At 36.7% G+C, this 16,111-nt stretch overlaps 1 protein-coding gene across 1 annotated transcript in view; it reads left to right on the top strand.

Moving 5' to 3' along the window:
* Positions 1–268: 268 nt before the first annotated feature.
* Positions 269–16,111, top strand: part of LOC104084353 (thrombospondin type-1 domain-containing protein 7A-like) — a gene marked incomplete at its 5' end in the record, with an annotated part of 56,644 nt that continues 40,801 nt past the window's right edge. The window contains 3 exons of the mRNA XM_009588158.1: positions 269–372; positions 11,167–11,361; positions 14,761–15,024. Of these exons, the coding sequence (XP_009586453.1) occupies positions 269–372; positions 11,167–11,361; positions 14,761–15,024 (563 nt within the window). The remainder of the gene's footprint in view (positions 373–11,166; positions 11,362–14,760; positions 15,025–16,111) is intronic.

Raw genomic sequence — 16,111 nt, 5'->3', positions numbered from 1 at the left:
TTTGCTTTCTCTTCCCTCCTCCACCTCCTCCTTCCTTCCCTGTGTTCTTAATGGCCTAATCCTAAAAGAAGCAAAAAAGTTAACAGGAAAGAGGGAAAAGTTGACGGTATTGTTGCTGTTTGTTGTGAATTGGCTGTGATTAGTTAGTAATAATAAACAATAGCTTACAGTGGTTTCTAATACTATCTAGCACTTGTGCTGCCTCAGTTTTGATTGCTACAAGGTTAGATGGATTGTTTGAAGTTGATTGTCTCTCCCCTTATTTCAGGTGGAAGACCCACAAGTGGCGCAGGTGCCAGCTAGTACCGTGGTACGTGCGCCAAGACAGTCCAGGAGCACATGAGACTTGTGGACCTGGGCTGCAAGCAAGAGGTTAGACCCTTTGTTTCTGTCATATATTCCTCAGAAATCTATAGCTGCACTGGTGTGGGAAATGCCTAAAATTTTAGTCATTTTAACCTAACATTAATTTTATCTATCTTTATGGGCATCAGGAAAGGAAAATACTGAATGCTAGTATGGTAGGGTGCATCTCAACAAGTATTTGGCAAATGTTTTATTCATAACATATCAGTATTAATTTATTTTTAAATATAGATACCACATTAGTGACTAATTTTATGGTATTGTTTGTTCAGTTTATTTCACTATCCTTACCTGAAGCAAGTTGGTAGAGGTGTTTGTGGAAAGTATGTTTTCAAAAAGAAGAAAAAAAGAAAGGGATGGGTGACTTTACATGCTTCTTTTTGTGAAAATGGTTGCATAAATTCACTTGTGAAAATTACGTTTTTCATGTGGCGAGGATGTAAAGACATGTTTATGGGTATATCCATTAGACTGAATATAAGACTCCTGCTCCCTGTAAGTGTTTGTTTGAAAATTTAGGATTGGAGAACCCTACAATAATTTTGAGTTGGAAGGATGGTCTGGAGGTCCCTAGGTCCAACCTTCCACCCAGAGCAGGGCCAGTTTCAAAGTTAGATCCCACCCAGATTAGAGCTGTTTGCTCAGGACCATGTCTCAATAAGTTTGGAGTATCTCCCAGGATGGAGATTCTACAGCCTCTCTGGTCATTTGCTCCAGTGCTTGTCCAGTCTAGCACTATTTTTTTTTTTTTTTATATCTAAGCTGAAATTTCCCTTGCTGCAATATGTGTCTGTGGCCCCTTATCCTTTCACTATATATCTCTCAGAACAGTTTGGCGCTCTCTTCTCTACACCCTCGAATTAAGTAGTTTTAGAGAGCAATGGGAGCATGAAAGATGCAGTACTTTGCATTTACACTCAGTTCAGTGCCAGCCCATCTCTCCAGGCTGTCAAGGTCCTCTGAATGGCAGCCCTACCCTCCAGGTAGGTATTGACTGCTCTTCTCAAACTGGTGTGGGATGCTTTCTGTACAGGTTGTTAAAGATGCTAAACAGAATTGGCCCTGGAATTAACCATTGAGGTGCAGCACTCTTAACCAGCTGCTGGTTGGACATCCTGTACAGGTTGTTAAAGATGCTAAACAGAGTTGGCCCTGGAATTAACCACTGAGGTGCAGCACTCTTAACGAGCTGCTGGTTGGACATCAAAACCACTGACCCTTCGAGCCCAGTGATTCAAACATTTTTGCACCATTTCCATTTGATAACAAATAATTTTAGCATCCCTATCCAGCTTTACCATCACCTGTCTTCATAGAGAGTTTTGTGGATTTAACAGAACTGTGTATCTGTGACTCTGTTTAGTCAGGAGACAGTTTTTTAGGTGCATTAAATAAATTCAGTATGAAAATAATTGCAGTCCTTCTTACTGTGTTACAATAATTGAATTGCTTTGAACTACTAGTCAACCCTAATTCCAGGAAGGTTTTGGGGTTTTTTTTTGCCTTTTCTGAGTGCAAACTCCTATCCATTAAAACAATATTGGCTCAGCAGATTGTGGAATTCCTGAGCAAGGACACTGCTAACTGCAGAAGTGAAATGTTCTGGTCATTAACTTCCTTGCAGTATTAAAGGAGGTTATGGTATACTTAAAAAAGTCATAGAGTAAATCTTAAGCTAGTAACTCCTACCACTTTCTCAGAAAGTGCTACAGGAGATCAATTTAGAGCTTATCACAAAATGAAACCTGAAGGTATTGCCTGCTAATACAAAAGACTTCTGGCTGTGGTAATTCTTTCGAAGGTCTATCACTAATGCAATCTATTTCTAGCAACTCTGGAGGATACATTCAGATTACACACTGAGAAAATAAGATTTCTGTCTTTGACGGTAGGAGTTCAGATAGTACAAAATGTTGTCTTCTGTACTTGCATGGTAGTAACTAAATCTCTTGACTTTGCCTCAAAGTCAGTTAATAAAGAAAGATAACTAACTGTACTGCATGCAAATTGTTTTTTATTATTCTTGTGCATCATGAAAGTTTCCGTTTTTTAAACTGTAATTTCAATCATGTGCAGTACACACACATAGAGAGTAACACATTATTTTGGAATTACTGGGCATGCAGTTTTCAGATTTGGTAAAATTGATTGGCAAAATTTCCCTCTGGTACTACACAGAGTTCGATCTTGCAAAGGATGATGTATGCAAGCAGTAGTCTTGTTCCTACAAGTAGATATAATGGAAGTAGCTCTCTAGTGTAATGATGTGGTCAAGTGGCAGGATGAGCAATCGTTATTTAAGAACACTGGGAGCAGCTAAGCCTGAAGAAAGCAGGTGGTTTTGGTAGAATTCTGTAAATGTTTCCGAGATCAACTGTTAGAAAGTGGAGATTTTTGTGTGCTCTTCTTTTTATTAAGTCTATCCAATGTATAAATTTTATTGTAGAACTCACGGAGAAAATTATTTAAGTTGGAGAACCAAAGATTATTTGTGCCACAGTCCAAGTATCTAAATATGAATCTAAATATTGTCTAGCCTGTTGCAGTGGTGAAAGTTACAGGCATTAAAGACAGAGCCTTGTTTTGGCCCAATATTTTTCCCATTGATTTAAATTATGTAAATTAACAGGAAATGTAAGTTTCGAACACAGGTGTATTATGTATCATGTCTCAGTGTTTTAATACCTAACAATCTGTTCAATATATCTTTTACTTTTGTGCTCAGTAATGTAAACCGATATTCTGTAGGAGCTAACTAAACTAGTACAGCTTTTCTTTAGATTGAAAAAAGTAAAATATTCTCTGTTTTCTTGAACACCCTTCCAATTAATATGACTTGGAAGTAATAGTTGAATTTTTGCACAAAAGTAACTTTCACTTTGGAAAACATACTTCTGCAGTTCTAGAGGTTATTTGTTGAAGTTTTATTTACTTTGCACCTCAGAAAATTGCATTTTGAACATGGATAGTGTGTTTTATTTGTTTTATATAGGTTATCTCCTACACAGGGCATTAACATATTCCCTTTTCCCTCTTACATTTCAAATTCTGCCATGAAAATGGTGATGTGTGAATTTTCAGTGGTGCACATTATTTTGTTTGGTCCCCTGCACAAGAGTTGATTTCATGCAAGGTGCTCGCTGAAGGGAGACTGACCTGAAAGCAAGCACCTGGCTGACTGGACAGTATTAGAAAGATTTCACCGGTTTCTGAAGGAAGACTCTGGAAGAGGGTTTGTCCCCTCTCCCTGCTAATCCTTGGCTCCTGCCTGCATACTTGGCTTGTCGTAAATAAAGTTTCTACAGGCTGTGGAAAACTTTGCATGACAATATGTTATTAAAAGTTCTGTACTACAAATCATTTATTTAAAGATTATTTTGTAATGTAGATACAGAAAAGACTGAGCTACTACTGTGCAAGTCCTTTTAACCACCCCAAAATCAGAAAATGCTAAACACTGAAATATGAAATCTATTTGGTATAACATTCTGATACTGCATTTATAATGTGATACTGGAATAAATATATTTTGAACAAGATCATTTAACTGTTTGTTGGTGATTTCTGTACAAATGTTTACCGTATTGTGAAAACGTAGACGTAGCAGCAATTTCAACTGAAAAAGAGTTATTTCTCAAATTTCTGATGCTCATGAATGCAGAAATCACACATTCATTCATCTGTTTGTGGTAATTTACTTTTGATGACAAAGTGAAACAATAATCTTATAGAAGTAATCTCAGCCCTTTGGTTTCCTGTGGATTCTTCTTTCATTTCATGTTGATACTCAGTAGAGCAAGTAATTGCATTCTTGTATGTGAGAACAGTTCTCTGTTACTCTTTTTCAGTGCAAGGGGATGTTGTCAATGCTATTAGTTTGTCCTATTTCTGATCTGATTGCCTACGCACACTGTAACATGTAACGTATCAGTAAATGTGTTAAATAAGAAAGAATAGAAATGTACACCAGGGAGAAGGCACATCTGACTATGCATTCATTAGAGGTTTATTTTGAACAAAATAGTCTGCACTGTTCATATTTTAGTTAGAAAGATAATTAAATCTGAAGGAAAAACTAGAAGTTAGAAATGATTAAAAATGACTGGTTAGGTGTCTGATCTTAAGAGTCTATAAGTAACTACACCATATACATGCCTTGCTTTATATGACAGCTTTACTATTTACATTTCCATTCTTCAGCTTTTTTATCACATTGGTCTTTTGGAAAAAGAGATACTTGGGTGAATCATAAAGTTTAGAATTGTGATTCATTGTTAAAGACAGCTCTGTTTCTGGCTGTCTTGTATAATGAAGGTTTTGTTGCAAATCATATCAGTTTAAATGAACATGTCACAAAATTAGAACATGGGTCAATGCAGAGGAAAGAGAAAAAAAGGTTTTGGTGGATTTTTGTTTTTGTTTTAAGAACAGATTATTTTTACAATTTTTTAAAGAAAACTTTGTTAATTATTCATGCAAATGATGGACAGGTATTTATATCTAAATTTAAGCATAGCAACATAGCATTTAATACCTGAACAACAAATTCATTGTTATAGTCATGAACCTTATTTGAACAATGCAGAAAGTTGTGACAATTACATTGAATTTCTATGATGAATGAAAATCTGCAGTCATATCACTGGTAAAATGCCTTTTAACAGTGGATAAGCAGGGCAGGAATGTATTATAGAATTGCAGTAACTTAAGACTTCTGTCTCTTGTACAAAACCCTCAAGAGTGGATATTATGGATGCATCATCAAGGAGTTTGAACCTTCCTTTTGACCCTATCCAACAGGAACAGGAAATGTAGAGAAAAACTATATTTTACTGTGTCATGGTTTAACCCCAGCCGGCAACTCAGCCCCACCCAGCTGCTCACTCACTCCCCCCTGCTGGGATGGGGGAGAGAATCAGAAGAGTAAAAATGAGAAAAAGTGTGAGTTGAGATCAAGACAGTTTAATAAATAAAGGAAAAGCCGCACACACAAGCAAAGCAAAACAAGGAATTCATTCACTACTCCTCATCAGCAGGCAGGTGTTCAGCCATCTCCAGGGAAGCAGGGCTCCATCACACGTAATGGTTTCTTGGGAAGACAAACGCCATCACTCCAAATGTCCCCCTCTTCCTTCTTCTTCCCCCAGCTTTATATGCTGAGCATGACATCATATGGTATGGAATACCCCTTTGGTAATTTGGGGTCAGCTGTCCCAGCTTGTCCCCTCCCAACTTCTTGTGCACCCCCAGCCTACTAGCTGGTCGGGTGGTGTGAGAAGCAGAAAAGGCCTTGACTCTGTGTAAGCCCTGCTCAGCAATAAGAAAAACGTCTCTGTATTATCAACACTGTTTCCAGCACAAATCCAAAACATAGCCCCATACTAGCTACTATGAAGAAAATTAACTCTATCCCAGCCAAAACCAGCACATACTGCAATTCCACTTATGTTGTGTTTATTTTCATAAGCTGTTTCTCAATTAACAAAAGTAAATTGACCAGATGTCTTGATGAGTCACCTGAAACCCAGGAGGGAGAGGGACAGAGTGTTGGCAAATAAAAAATACCAAACAAATTGCAAAAACTAGAACAAGAGAGTAAATGCTTGATAAAGCCGGGCTGCTAGTATTTGATGGGGATGTGGACTATAAAACTTCCTGTGAGAGGAACCTACTCCAGCTAGGGTGTGCTAAGAGATAATACTTTGTATTCTTGTGGCTGACATTTATTAGCACATAGATAACTACAAAGTAGTGGTCTGCTCAGTGAGATAGATTAATGTATGAAGTTTGAAATTGTGAACAACTTAGGCAGGTATGTGTAATGTTATGCTCGTATCTTAAAAAATCTGTGTCGGTAAACCTCAGCTCCAGTGACTTCTGAAAGAACTTAGAAATACAGTTCAAATCCCTTTTGAATTGTATAGGAAAGCCTAGGAAACTTACTTACTAAAAAGGCTTGTTTTGCCAGTAGCTTCTGCAGATTTAAGTAGGCTTGTTGGACTGCATCTCAATGCTAGTGAAGAGGACATGTAGCAGATGAGAAGCTCAAGTGCCCAAACCACAATAGACCAATCACATCATGATGTATATGGATGGATGCACGTGGTAAGGGCTATCCCAGTGACCAAAAAGAGATTTGCAAAAGGATGCACAGCCTCCAATCCTTGCCACCATAAATCTTCTGCAGAGTCTCGTAGGAGGAATGGGATGAAAATTGTGAAATCTGTCAGCATATGCTGTAATAGCAAGAGAAAGGTTATTTATAAAATTTAGGCAGAAGCTTAAGTAACCTGGCTGTCAGAGAAAATATCTGAGTAGCTGTACTTGACGTCTCTGGGAATTGGCCATTATTAAAGAGCTGATCCTGAGCTCTCAGTATTCTTCATTTGCAGAGCATATGTACAGTTATTTGAAAGACAGTGGAGCAGGGGAATTGGAGGAAGCTTCCCAGGATGGCCGTGAGCGCACAAGGAGGCCTTGCAGGCTTGTTTCAGCCGTGGGGAGGCACGGAGGCAGAACCGGTGGTCAAAAGCGCTTTCCTCTTGCTGTGGCTAAGCAGGGACAGCAGCCTCCCTTTCTGGGCATTGCTTATGTGTATGGGGAGGGATTTGCTCTTGTGGGGGTTTCATGACCTCATTGAAAGCACGAGAAGGGAGACAAAATCATGAAGGGGTGCTGCTCCTTCCTGGAGCGCTAAACTACTATTTTAACGTTGTCCAGACTTAACAGATGAGAGTGCCCTATCGCCTGGTTCGTATTTCAGTCACTGCAAAGGACAACTGGCAGCTTCAGGTTTTGTACTGAAGTAAGAATTTGGACAACAGTGCTCAAGAGGAGTATTTACATGAGAAATTAATTTTTTGTTGACAAAACAAGAGCCAGAATCTCCAGACAACTTTATTCATCAGAAACACATTGTTACTCTCTTTGGCGCATAAAGAACAATATCAGGCTTGTATTTTAACAATATTATTGGCACGTGCTCCTGCTTAAGATACTTTGTGATAGAAACATTTCATTATGTAGTGTCTAGTCTGCCGTGTCCCACAGAAAAAGAAATAAACATAGATGAAATCATAGCCTAGGCAGCACTGATAGTAGGTGTAAGAAAAGTTAATGTGCTGAAATAATTCTTGCCTTTCTAGAAATGAAACAGAATAATTTTTTTGCTAAAAATACTTAACAATTGAAAAAATGGTATCACAAGTGTATTGTAAAACAAAGGACATACAGCACGTTCATTTATAAAATACTTTAATTTTTAGGTGTAGGGGTCATTGAATCTCACATCTCAGTGAAATCTCAATGAAGTATACTAATGATGGAAACATTGGCAAGGTTTTTATATAAACCCACACATAACAAGACTTGCTCAAATCAGTCTTAGTGTTTCATTATGCCAACAACAAATATATTAGCCTGTAGTCCCCCGTGGCTTGGTGGAAACAATGCTATCAGATAAAATTTTAATTACATCAAAGTCCCTTGTCTAGAAAATTTAGACTGCCGTTTATTTCACACCTTTCTTCTGGGAGATAATAATTGCTAAATTCCAAAACAATTTTGTAAGTGAATGGTTTCCATGTTAAATTTGATTTTTCTGTTAGCAGTACTCCTGTTTTATGTTTTCACTTAACAATTACTTGGGCTTAATTCAGTAATAGAAGAACCATGCTCTTTCCACTTACTGCTAATGTCTGTAATAAATATAACGTGGTTGTGTAGGCAGAATAATTAGTCTGGCACTGCATGGCTTTACAGTAGTTGAAGACATTTCTCTGTATAGTGAGTTAATCATCAATCTCAGTGACTTTTACAGAATATAATTAAAGAACCATAGGTTTGATCAGAGAAGCAGGGGATGAGTTTGCCGACATTAGGTTGTGAGTGGAAAAAGTAACTCCACTAACAGTAAGAGCATTTCAGATGTCGCGTAAGACATTTACCTGGCCAAAAGAATGTATTAATGGAATGTATACAGTTGTCAAAATCCCTATTTTAAGTAATGGAAAAATATCCACTCTTCAACAGTCACAAGAAGTATAAACCTTTCAAATTGATACTTGAATCTGTAGAATAACAATAGGAAAATGGAATATAAAGCCAATCATCCAGTTCTTGTCAGCCAGAAGTAACACGAATAGTTATGGACAGGCATTGTGAAAATTAAAATTCAGGAACTGATTTGGTATGCTAAGCTGTCCTCTAATATGTGTTGTTATTAAGGTGAAATATTTAGGTCTCAAGAATGAAAAGTTTTCCTGCTTTGATTGCTACAGTACAACTGACAGTTAATCTGGAAAAAACGCAAAGTGTTAATCCTCAGGGGAGCTTCTCACCTGGGTCTGCTTGATGTAAATTAGATGCACTAATATGAGTCTGAAAAAACTTATGACAGAGTGGATAGCTGCCCACGGAGTAATGTTTAATAACCAAGATAGATGAGGGAATGATTATTGGCTTTAGAAAAACTCAATTTAGCTAGAAAGAATGTATATTCTTCAATGGTTAATGCTTATGGCCTATCAAAGGACTAGATGGAGAGGCAGTATCTAAAATGGGTATTAAACTTTTGAAGAAGGTTATTAAAAGTTATCGGGTTAATCAGTGGACTGTCTTTTAGCCCTTGACTAGGTATAGTTTTCATTGCTAAAAATGGTGGCCTATATCTCCCTGAGAATGCAGTGAAGATAATGCAATTAGTTTTGCTGATGCATGCATATGCCAAGGTCAAACCCAAGACAGAGGATTTAGGTTTGACCTCTGTGAATTTCCACATGGTAAAACTAGTCTGAACTGTGTTTTTAGCTTGGGGAAACCGGTGTGTGTTATTAGCAGAGAAGAGTATCTCACAAGAATCCAAAACCATAGCCTAGGCTTGTATTGGAGGATACTGGCTTGACGTGTTTTTTCCAAAATATTTGTATAATTTTAGAAATCCTATAGTAGGTACAGTTAACACGTCCTTAAAATAGTTATTGTATGGATTTTCAATTTTCAGATATTCGGTTTTGCTAATTGAATCACTATAATTATATCTGAAGGAAAAAAGGGTTTCCTCATGTAAACTACACCGATAATAATAGGATTTGACAGAATAATTGTATTAGACAATGTACAGCCGCTCAGTCCCCCAATAAGCACAACTTAATGCAGTACTGAGCCTATTACAAACAGTGCTGGCAGCCCTGCTCCGAAGGGCAGTCAAGGATCAGGGAAGTTGTTTGCTTAGCATCTCTGGAAAAACAACCCCCCCTCTCTTTCACAGTGTTTTACCACAGACGTGTGGCAAAAACAATTCACTTGGGACTTTTGGGTATGTTTTAGTAGCCACATGATGAAATGGACCACGGGAGTCATCAAGTTCAACTTCCTACAGTCATCATGAGGTAGAAATTTAGTTTAGAACTGTCAGACAAAAAAACTTTTTTCAGAAATCATAGGTTGCTAAACCTTTACAATTACCTTACAACAATATTAAAAAAAAAAAAAAAGAAAAAGTTTCCTCAAGTATTCTTCCTTCTTCCTCCAGGAGAAAATAGTCACTCATAGCCAGTTTTCTGTTTTATTTTGAAACTTTGCATTCAAACCCCATTTTTCTCTAACAGTTGAACTTGATTATGCCATAATAGTTTTGTTAGTAAAATTTACATTTTTTTTCAATTCACATACCAATAAAACAATTATTGTCAGTACAATTGAAGTACTATGCTTAAATTATGGAACAGAGTATAATATAAAATATGATATTCCCTCATATGTAAACAGAATGATTTATTGTGTTCAGATGCAATGTTACTGCTACAATTGGTGACCCAAATTATTTTCACAGTTATTATGAGACACAGCATATACTGTGTGCTGTCAGATGCCAAGAAGCATTAATATAATTCTATTGCATAACAACAAGAAGTTTCCAATCTTGTTACTGCATAATAAGTTCTATGTTGTTTTGGGCAAGGAAATAAAATTAGATTTACTGAGGCTTAGGTTAGAATAATACGTAAGCAACCACGTTAAAATTAAAATTATCCATCAGGAAAAATAATAGAGCATTGTTAAAGACTATATTAATGAAGCAGCGATATTCTTTGTAAATTATTGTGTTCCAACTCCTTCCTTTTGTGCCACCTGAAGTTTTCTTAAGAAACTATTTTTTTTCTTATAAGTAAGAAGCTTTTATTCAGGATATGGCTATCCTGTTATAAAACATTGTAGCCCTATTGGCTGATACTCCATCCCTAGCAAACACGTTTTGTCCTTTAACTCTTTTTCAAGACTAAAAATTGCTGAAGAACATCAGGCAGCAATACTATTGTGGGTGGTTAAGTGGTATCCAGAACTCAAATATGTTTCTAAAATTTGCCTGTCTCTTTTTCTAAAATATATGCTGCTGATACAACTTTATAACTTATACAATATTCAGCTACATAAAATGGCATCACAAGTTTTTTAATGTCTGAGTTATAGGCTATATCTGTAGGAAAAATGATAATGTGAAAAGTGGTTTAACAGGTGTGGATAACATGGTGCAACCTTTATAATGTTTACAGTTGTCTGTAAGATTTTTTTTTTTTCCTGGTAAGTCCTGATAAATAGAAATTTAAACAGAATCTCAAAAAAGACAGAAATATCAAATGTATTCATTCAAGATATAACTGATTGCAAATAATAGGTTGTTGTATAGCTATTCTGGGTTTTCAGTGTGATTTTATGGTAGAATATTGTAGATGTACTAAATTGAATAGAGACATTCATGAAAAAACTGCTGAATTAAACTCCATCCCTTTTTGCTTCCAGCAATTACTTGTCGCAGACAAGACGGAGGACAGGCTGACATCAGTGAGTGCCTTAAATACTCTGGCCCATTACCATCCTTAACACAGATGTGCCAGATTCCCTGCCAAGATGACTGTCAGTTTACAAACTGGTCAAAGTTTTCTTCCTGTAATGGGGACTGTGGAGGAGTCAGGACAAGAAAGCGCACTCTTGTCGGTAAGAGCAACCAGAAAAATAATGCATCTTTTATTAATTATTGCTACTGTTTAGATTAAAACCTGTGTTTTTCTGAGGTTGCCTTGTGACAAGCAAGCAAAGTTTGTCATCATGGCAGAAAGCAGACCCAATGTCACTGTCATGCTCTATATACTGTTGGTGGAACAAAAAAAAACTCCTCAGAAGAACAAATTCCTGCCATATAGCTCAGACTCCTGATCATGGGGAAGTGGCTCGAGAGGAGATGGGAGAACATTGGAGGCCAGGGTTTCTTCTAAATGGAGTGCACATAGTAAACGGCAAAGCAGACCATTTCTTTTCCTGACAGGCGAGTCCACATTGTCTGTAGTTCCAGGGAGGTGAAAAATGTAAAGCAGCATTATTTACCAACAATCTCATCCAATTCAAGGAAATAAAATTAAAAAATCTTCACCTGCATTTTTGTTGAGCCCTGTGTTATCTTTTCAGCAAAAGGGGCACAATTGTTTGCTATTAAAAGGTTTTCACACCATGTTTATTCCAAACCCTGATTTTGCAGCCTGCTTCTGTACACAAAGAGATCAGGAAGGTTGCTGGTTTATGGTTTATCATTTGTACAGAATTACGTCCTTGAGATTATCTATTTGTGCTAAGCATTTAACAAATACAAGAGACAGACCTTTAAGGTTACACTCTCAAGCAATTTCTCTGAGTTACAGCTTAAAATATGAAAATATTTTTTCAAAAGCTTTTTTTTTTGCTTAAACTTTATTTTACTGATAGTTTTCAGGCAAATGTTGGACAATTTAGTGAATGTTGAAAAGCATGTAATTTACAACCACTAACTGATTGGCTTAGTGATGTAAAAAGCCAAAGACCTTGGGGTCTTCAACATGATGTAGGTAGTGCAAGGCACTCGGGGGAGTCCTGGGGTAGGAAATCTCGTCTCTTCACATCGCTCTCAAATAACTTTCAGTCCCAAATAAGGTGAAACAAGTTTAATTCTACTAAGACAAGAAACTAGATTTGGAGAACTGATAATGAAAACCAGAGTGGCCATACACCTTATTAATTATTTGCATTTTCTTGATTTATGTGTGTTTTCTCAGCTAAGAATTTAGGGAGCAGGTCTGCAATTTTGATTCCTCAGCAACCATGATTCCATGCACAAGCTGTATCTTGCCAGCATTGTCTAACCAGACTGAATTCTCACCAGAATGAATTGGGTCTGTTTTCTTTGGGTTTGTTTTTTTAACACTGAACTGTAATTGGAAAAAAAATCTTGTTGAAATTCCCCTGGAGCTTCCAATAGAAAACCTTTTAATAGAAAATTTAGTGAAAGTGGATTTTTTTTTTTTTTTTTTTTTTTTTTAAATTAGTGACAGACCAATCAACAGTCATCTCTCCTTAACAGGATCAGATGTTAACCCACTTGCATTCCTCTTCCTGCTTCTGGTCTTGGCTACACTAGGACTTCCCTCTCAGATGGTGTTTTGGTGCATTAGAATTACTACAGCAGCTGAGGGCTTTTCAACCTCTTGCTATAGATCATCACTTTCAGCTTTAAGCTTTGGTTTACCTCTTTTGAACTTCTTAGCTGCAGTCTTGAATGTCAGTTTTATGATTAAGCCAATCCTTTCCCTGGCTGAATGTTTGCTCTCCAAGTTCTTTGTGTTTTTCGTTCTTCCATTGCCTTCATCCAGGAGCTCAGATCAGCACATGAGGCAATACGTTGCTTAATTTTCTGCCTTATTTCTTGACACAACTAAGAATGCTCTTACTTTGTGTCCCTTAAAACCTCTTGAGGTTTTAGTTAACAGAAGAAAAAGTTTTTCCAATGGTGTCCAAACCCTTGCCACAAACTTTTCCTTATTCCACATGATGGGCAGATACCCTTCCACTTTGAAACATTTTTTTCTTCAACCTCTTTTTAATCTGTTTTATTATTATTATTATTATTATTTCTTCTGCATGAAATGAAGATAAAAACACATGCTCTGCTTCTAAATTATAACTGAAACCTCAAGAGTGAGACTTGGCCTCTATCACAGCACTATTTGCCAATTAGTCTGTATTGTCTGTGGTGGAGGAAAACTAGCTAAGGGGGGTGCCCGTTAGCAGTCTCAGAAAGAATGTGATAAGATCCAAACCCTATCCCCCGCTCCATCCCCCTGTAAATCAGAACACCTGTGGGCAATGAATAATTTATGATCTTCAAGAAGGCTCACTGTGGCTCTTTTATAACTCCAGTGAACTTTATGCCAGGTTTGCTTCCACAAGGGAAAAAAAAACCCCTGACTAACAATTTTTTTATTTAAAAAACAAAGCAAGAAAGAACAGATTCTCTTACCACACTATTAACACTTTGAGATACTTTCCTGTCCTGAGTTAAGTCACCCCTTCAAACTTGTTAAGACTGTGATACATGCTGTGGTGTATTCTCTGTGGCAATGTGCTACCCAGGCTAATACATAAAGCTGACTTGGAGTGAATTCATAATTATTTATGACGAAAATGAGGAGGAGGAGGAGAAGTGTATTTTTAGTATGAAGTTGTGTTGTCAAAAGAAAGATAAACTTTTCTTCAGGTACCTTTTTTCTATTCTAAATGAAGGCAGTAGTAAGTACAAGCACTAAGGGTGCTGCAAAGTTGTGTCCAGTGCCTTGTTTTGCATAGCAAGGAAAATACTACAGAATATTAATTTACAGTAGTATCTAAGTAACAAGCATTTTTAAAACTACTTTTGCAAAGACTTCTACATCAATATATATAAGCTGTATAGTATGGAAAGGAAAACTGAGCAAACTTTACCAAGGAGAAGATAAAAAATAGATTTAATGGGAAGTGGAAGGTGGGTGGATGGCTATGCTACAGTTGGGGAAGGAAAACGAGAAGAGATTTGAAAAGAAACAAATTCACAGAAGGAGCTTATTCTATTAGAGGGGAAGAATGGTAATTATTAACAAATTATTAAAAATGCACGATAACAGGTGATGAAATTTTCACATTTTGAAAGAAGGTACTACTGTAGCAAAGATGTATGTTACTTCCTTTTGCGATTTCCTTCAACTTGAGAGTGTTTTCTCCAGAGATTTATTGGACTGCACACTGCTGATGAAGTAGGGGGAAAAGGGTATATTTGTTTAATTGCTACCTTCTTCAAACTGTACTCCCCAAGCACTTTTATCCAAAGTAAATATGAATATATGGCTTTATTTTAAAAGATGTTGCCTTTGTGCAAATTGTAGGCATCCATTACTTAAGAAATTCAAGTCATTAACCTAAAGGAATAAAGATTAATGTAGCTAGTTTTAGGCATATGTATTTGATTGCAAGCATTTGTTACAGAAGTCTAAATGAAATTTTTGTGGAGATGTAAACTGATACAAACTTTCAAAAATAATTATTTCTTCTTTCTAGGAAAAAGTAAGAAAAGGGATAAATGCAAAAATTCTCAGTTGTATCCTCTGATTGAGAATCAGTTTTGTCCATGTGACAAGTACAGTGCTCAGCCTGTGGGAAATTGGTCAGACTGTATTTTACCAGAGGGTAAGCTGGAAGTATTGCTGGGAATGAAGGTACAAGGAGACGTTAAGGAATGTGGACAAGGCTATCGTTACCAGGCCACGGCATGCTATGACCAAAACAATCGACTTGTGGAAACATCACGATGCAACAGTCACGGTATTTAGAAACCTCTTTTCTTTCATCTGTTTACTTACCTGCTTTATTTCATTTAACATGTGTACAGGTAGAATCCTCAGATTAATATTTATTGCTTAGATTACATTTTATCCCAAGATACCTTCAAACCCAGCAAATGTTTTTGCTGACTCACAAAATAATAAACTTAATTTTTACTGATTACTACAGTGCAATATTTAAAAATAAAATCATTGTAAATTACTAACTAAGTATTTTAATAGATAAAAGTAAAATCTTGTTGGTTTTCCTGATAACTGTACCCATAAATTTGAGAATAAAGCCATTTAGAAGGGTCAGATCCTCAAAAAGCAAACAGGGAAAGCATAGGACTGTTTTGGAAAGGCTGAAATTATTTCCACAGATTCTTTAGATAGCTTTAGTCTCCTTAAATAAAAACCTTATCTCTACCATTTGCTCCTCAGCACCTTAACAGGCATGCATTGACGTGAATTCAACAGCACACAACACTTTGTGTAATTCTGTCATGTGTAAAACTAGGACCTTTAAAGACTTTATATTCTTTGTATATCACATTGCTCCTGGAGGGAATGGTGTTCCTTCCTAAAATGGATGCATCTATAGTGCTAGGATCAAAACCGGCACTTTCTGATTTTCAGTGAGCCAGAAATGTGCTAATTTACATCACTGGAGTTTTTGTGTTCGTTTGTTTTCCTGCTTGCAGTGCAAAACTGTGTCTGAGCTATTGGTATGAACAGCTGGATGTTAGTCTCAGTGCCATTAAAAGGTCAATGTAAGTTTAATTTAATAATATATGTATTCTACTTTATGGTGTTGAATTAAGATAACAGAAATTTCATTTATTTACTTGGATAAAGTTAAAATAGCTAATCAAAGAAATTGAATGACTTAAGGAGATTTTAATTAGCACTATTAATTCCTGTTTAGAGCTATGATAAATTAGAAACTGAATGTATCAAGCCAAGCTGTAGCATATCTTTGTGTTTCGATGGAAAAGTGAGCATGCAGCTTAATACCTCAAAGCAAAGCCTGGAGAAGAGGAGGCTGAGGGGAGACCTCATCATGCTCTACAGCTACCTGAAAGGAG

Source organism: Fulmarus glacialis, unplaced genomic scaffold, assembly GCF_000690835.1.
Source record: "Fulmarus glacialis isolate BGI_N327 unplaced genomic scaffold, ASM69083v1 scaffold122, whole genome shotgun sequence".
NCBI classification, from domain to species: Eukaryota; Metazoa; Chordata; class Aves; order Procellariiformes; family Procellariidae; genus Fulmarus; species Fulmarus glacialis.
This window is presented reverse-complemented; position numbering and strand designations above follow the sequence as displayed.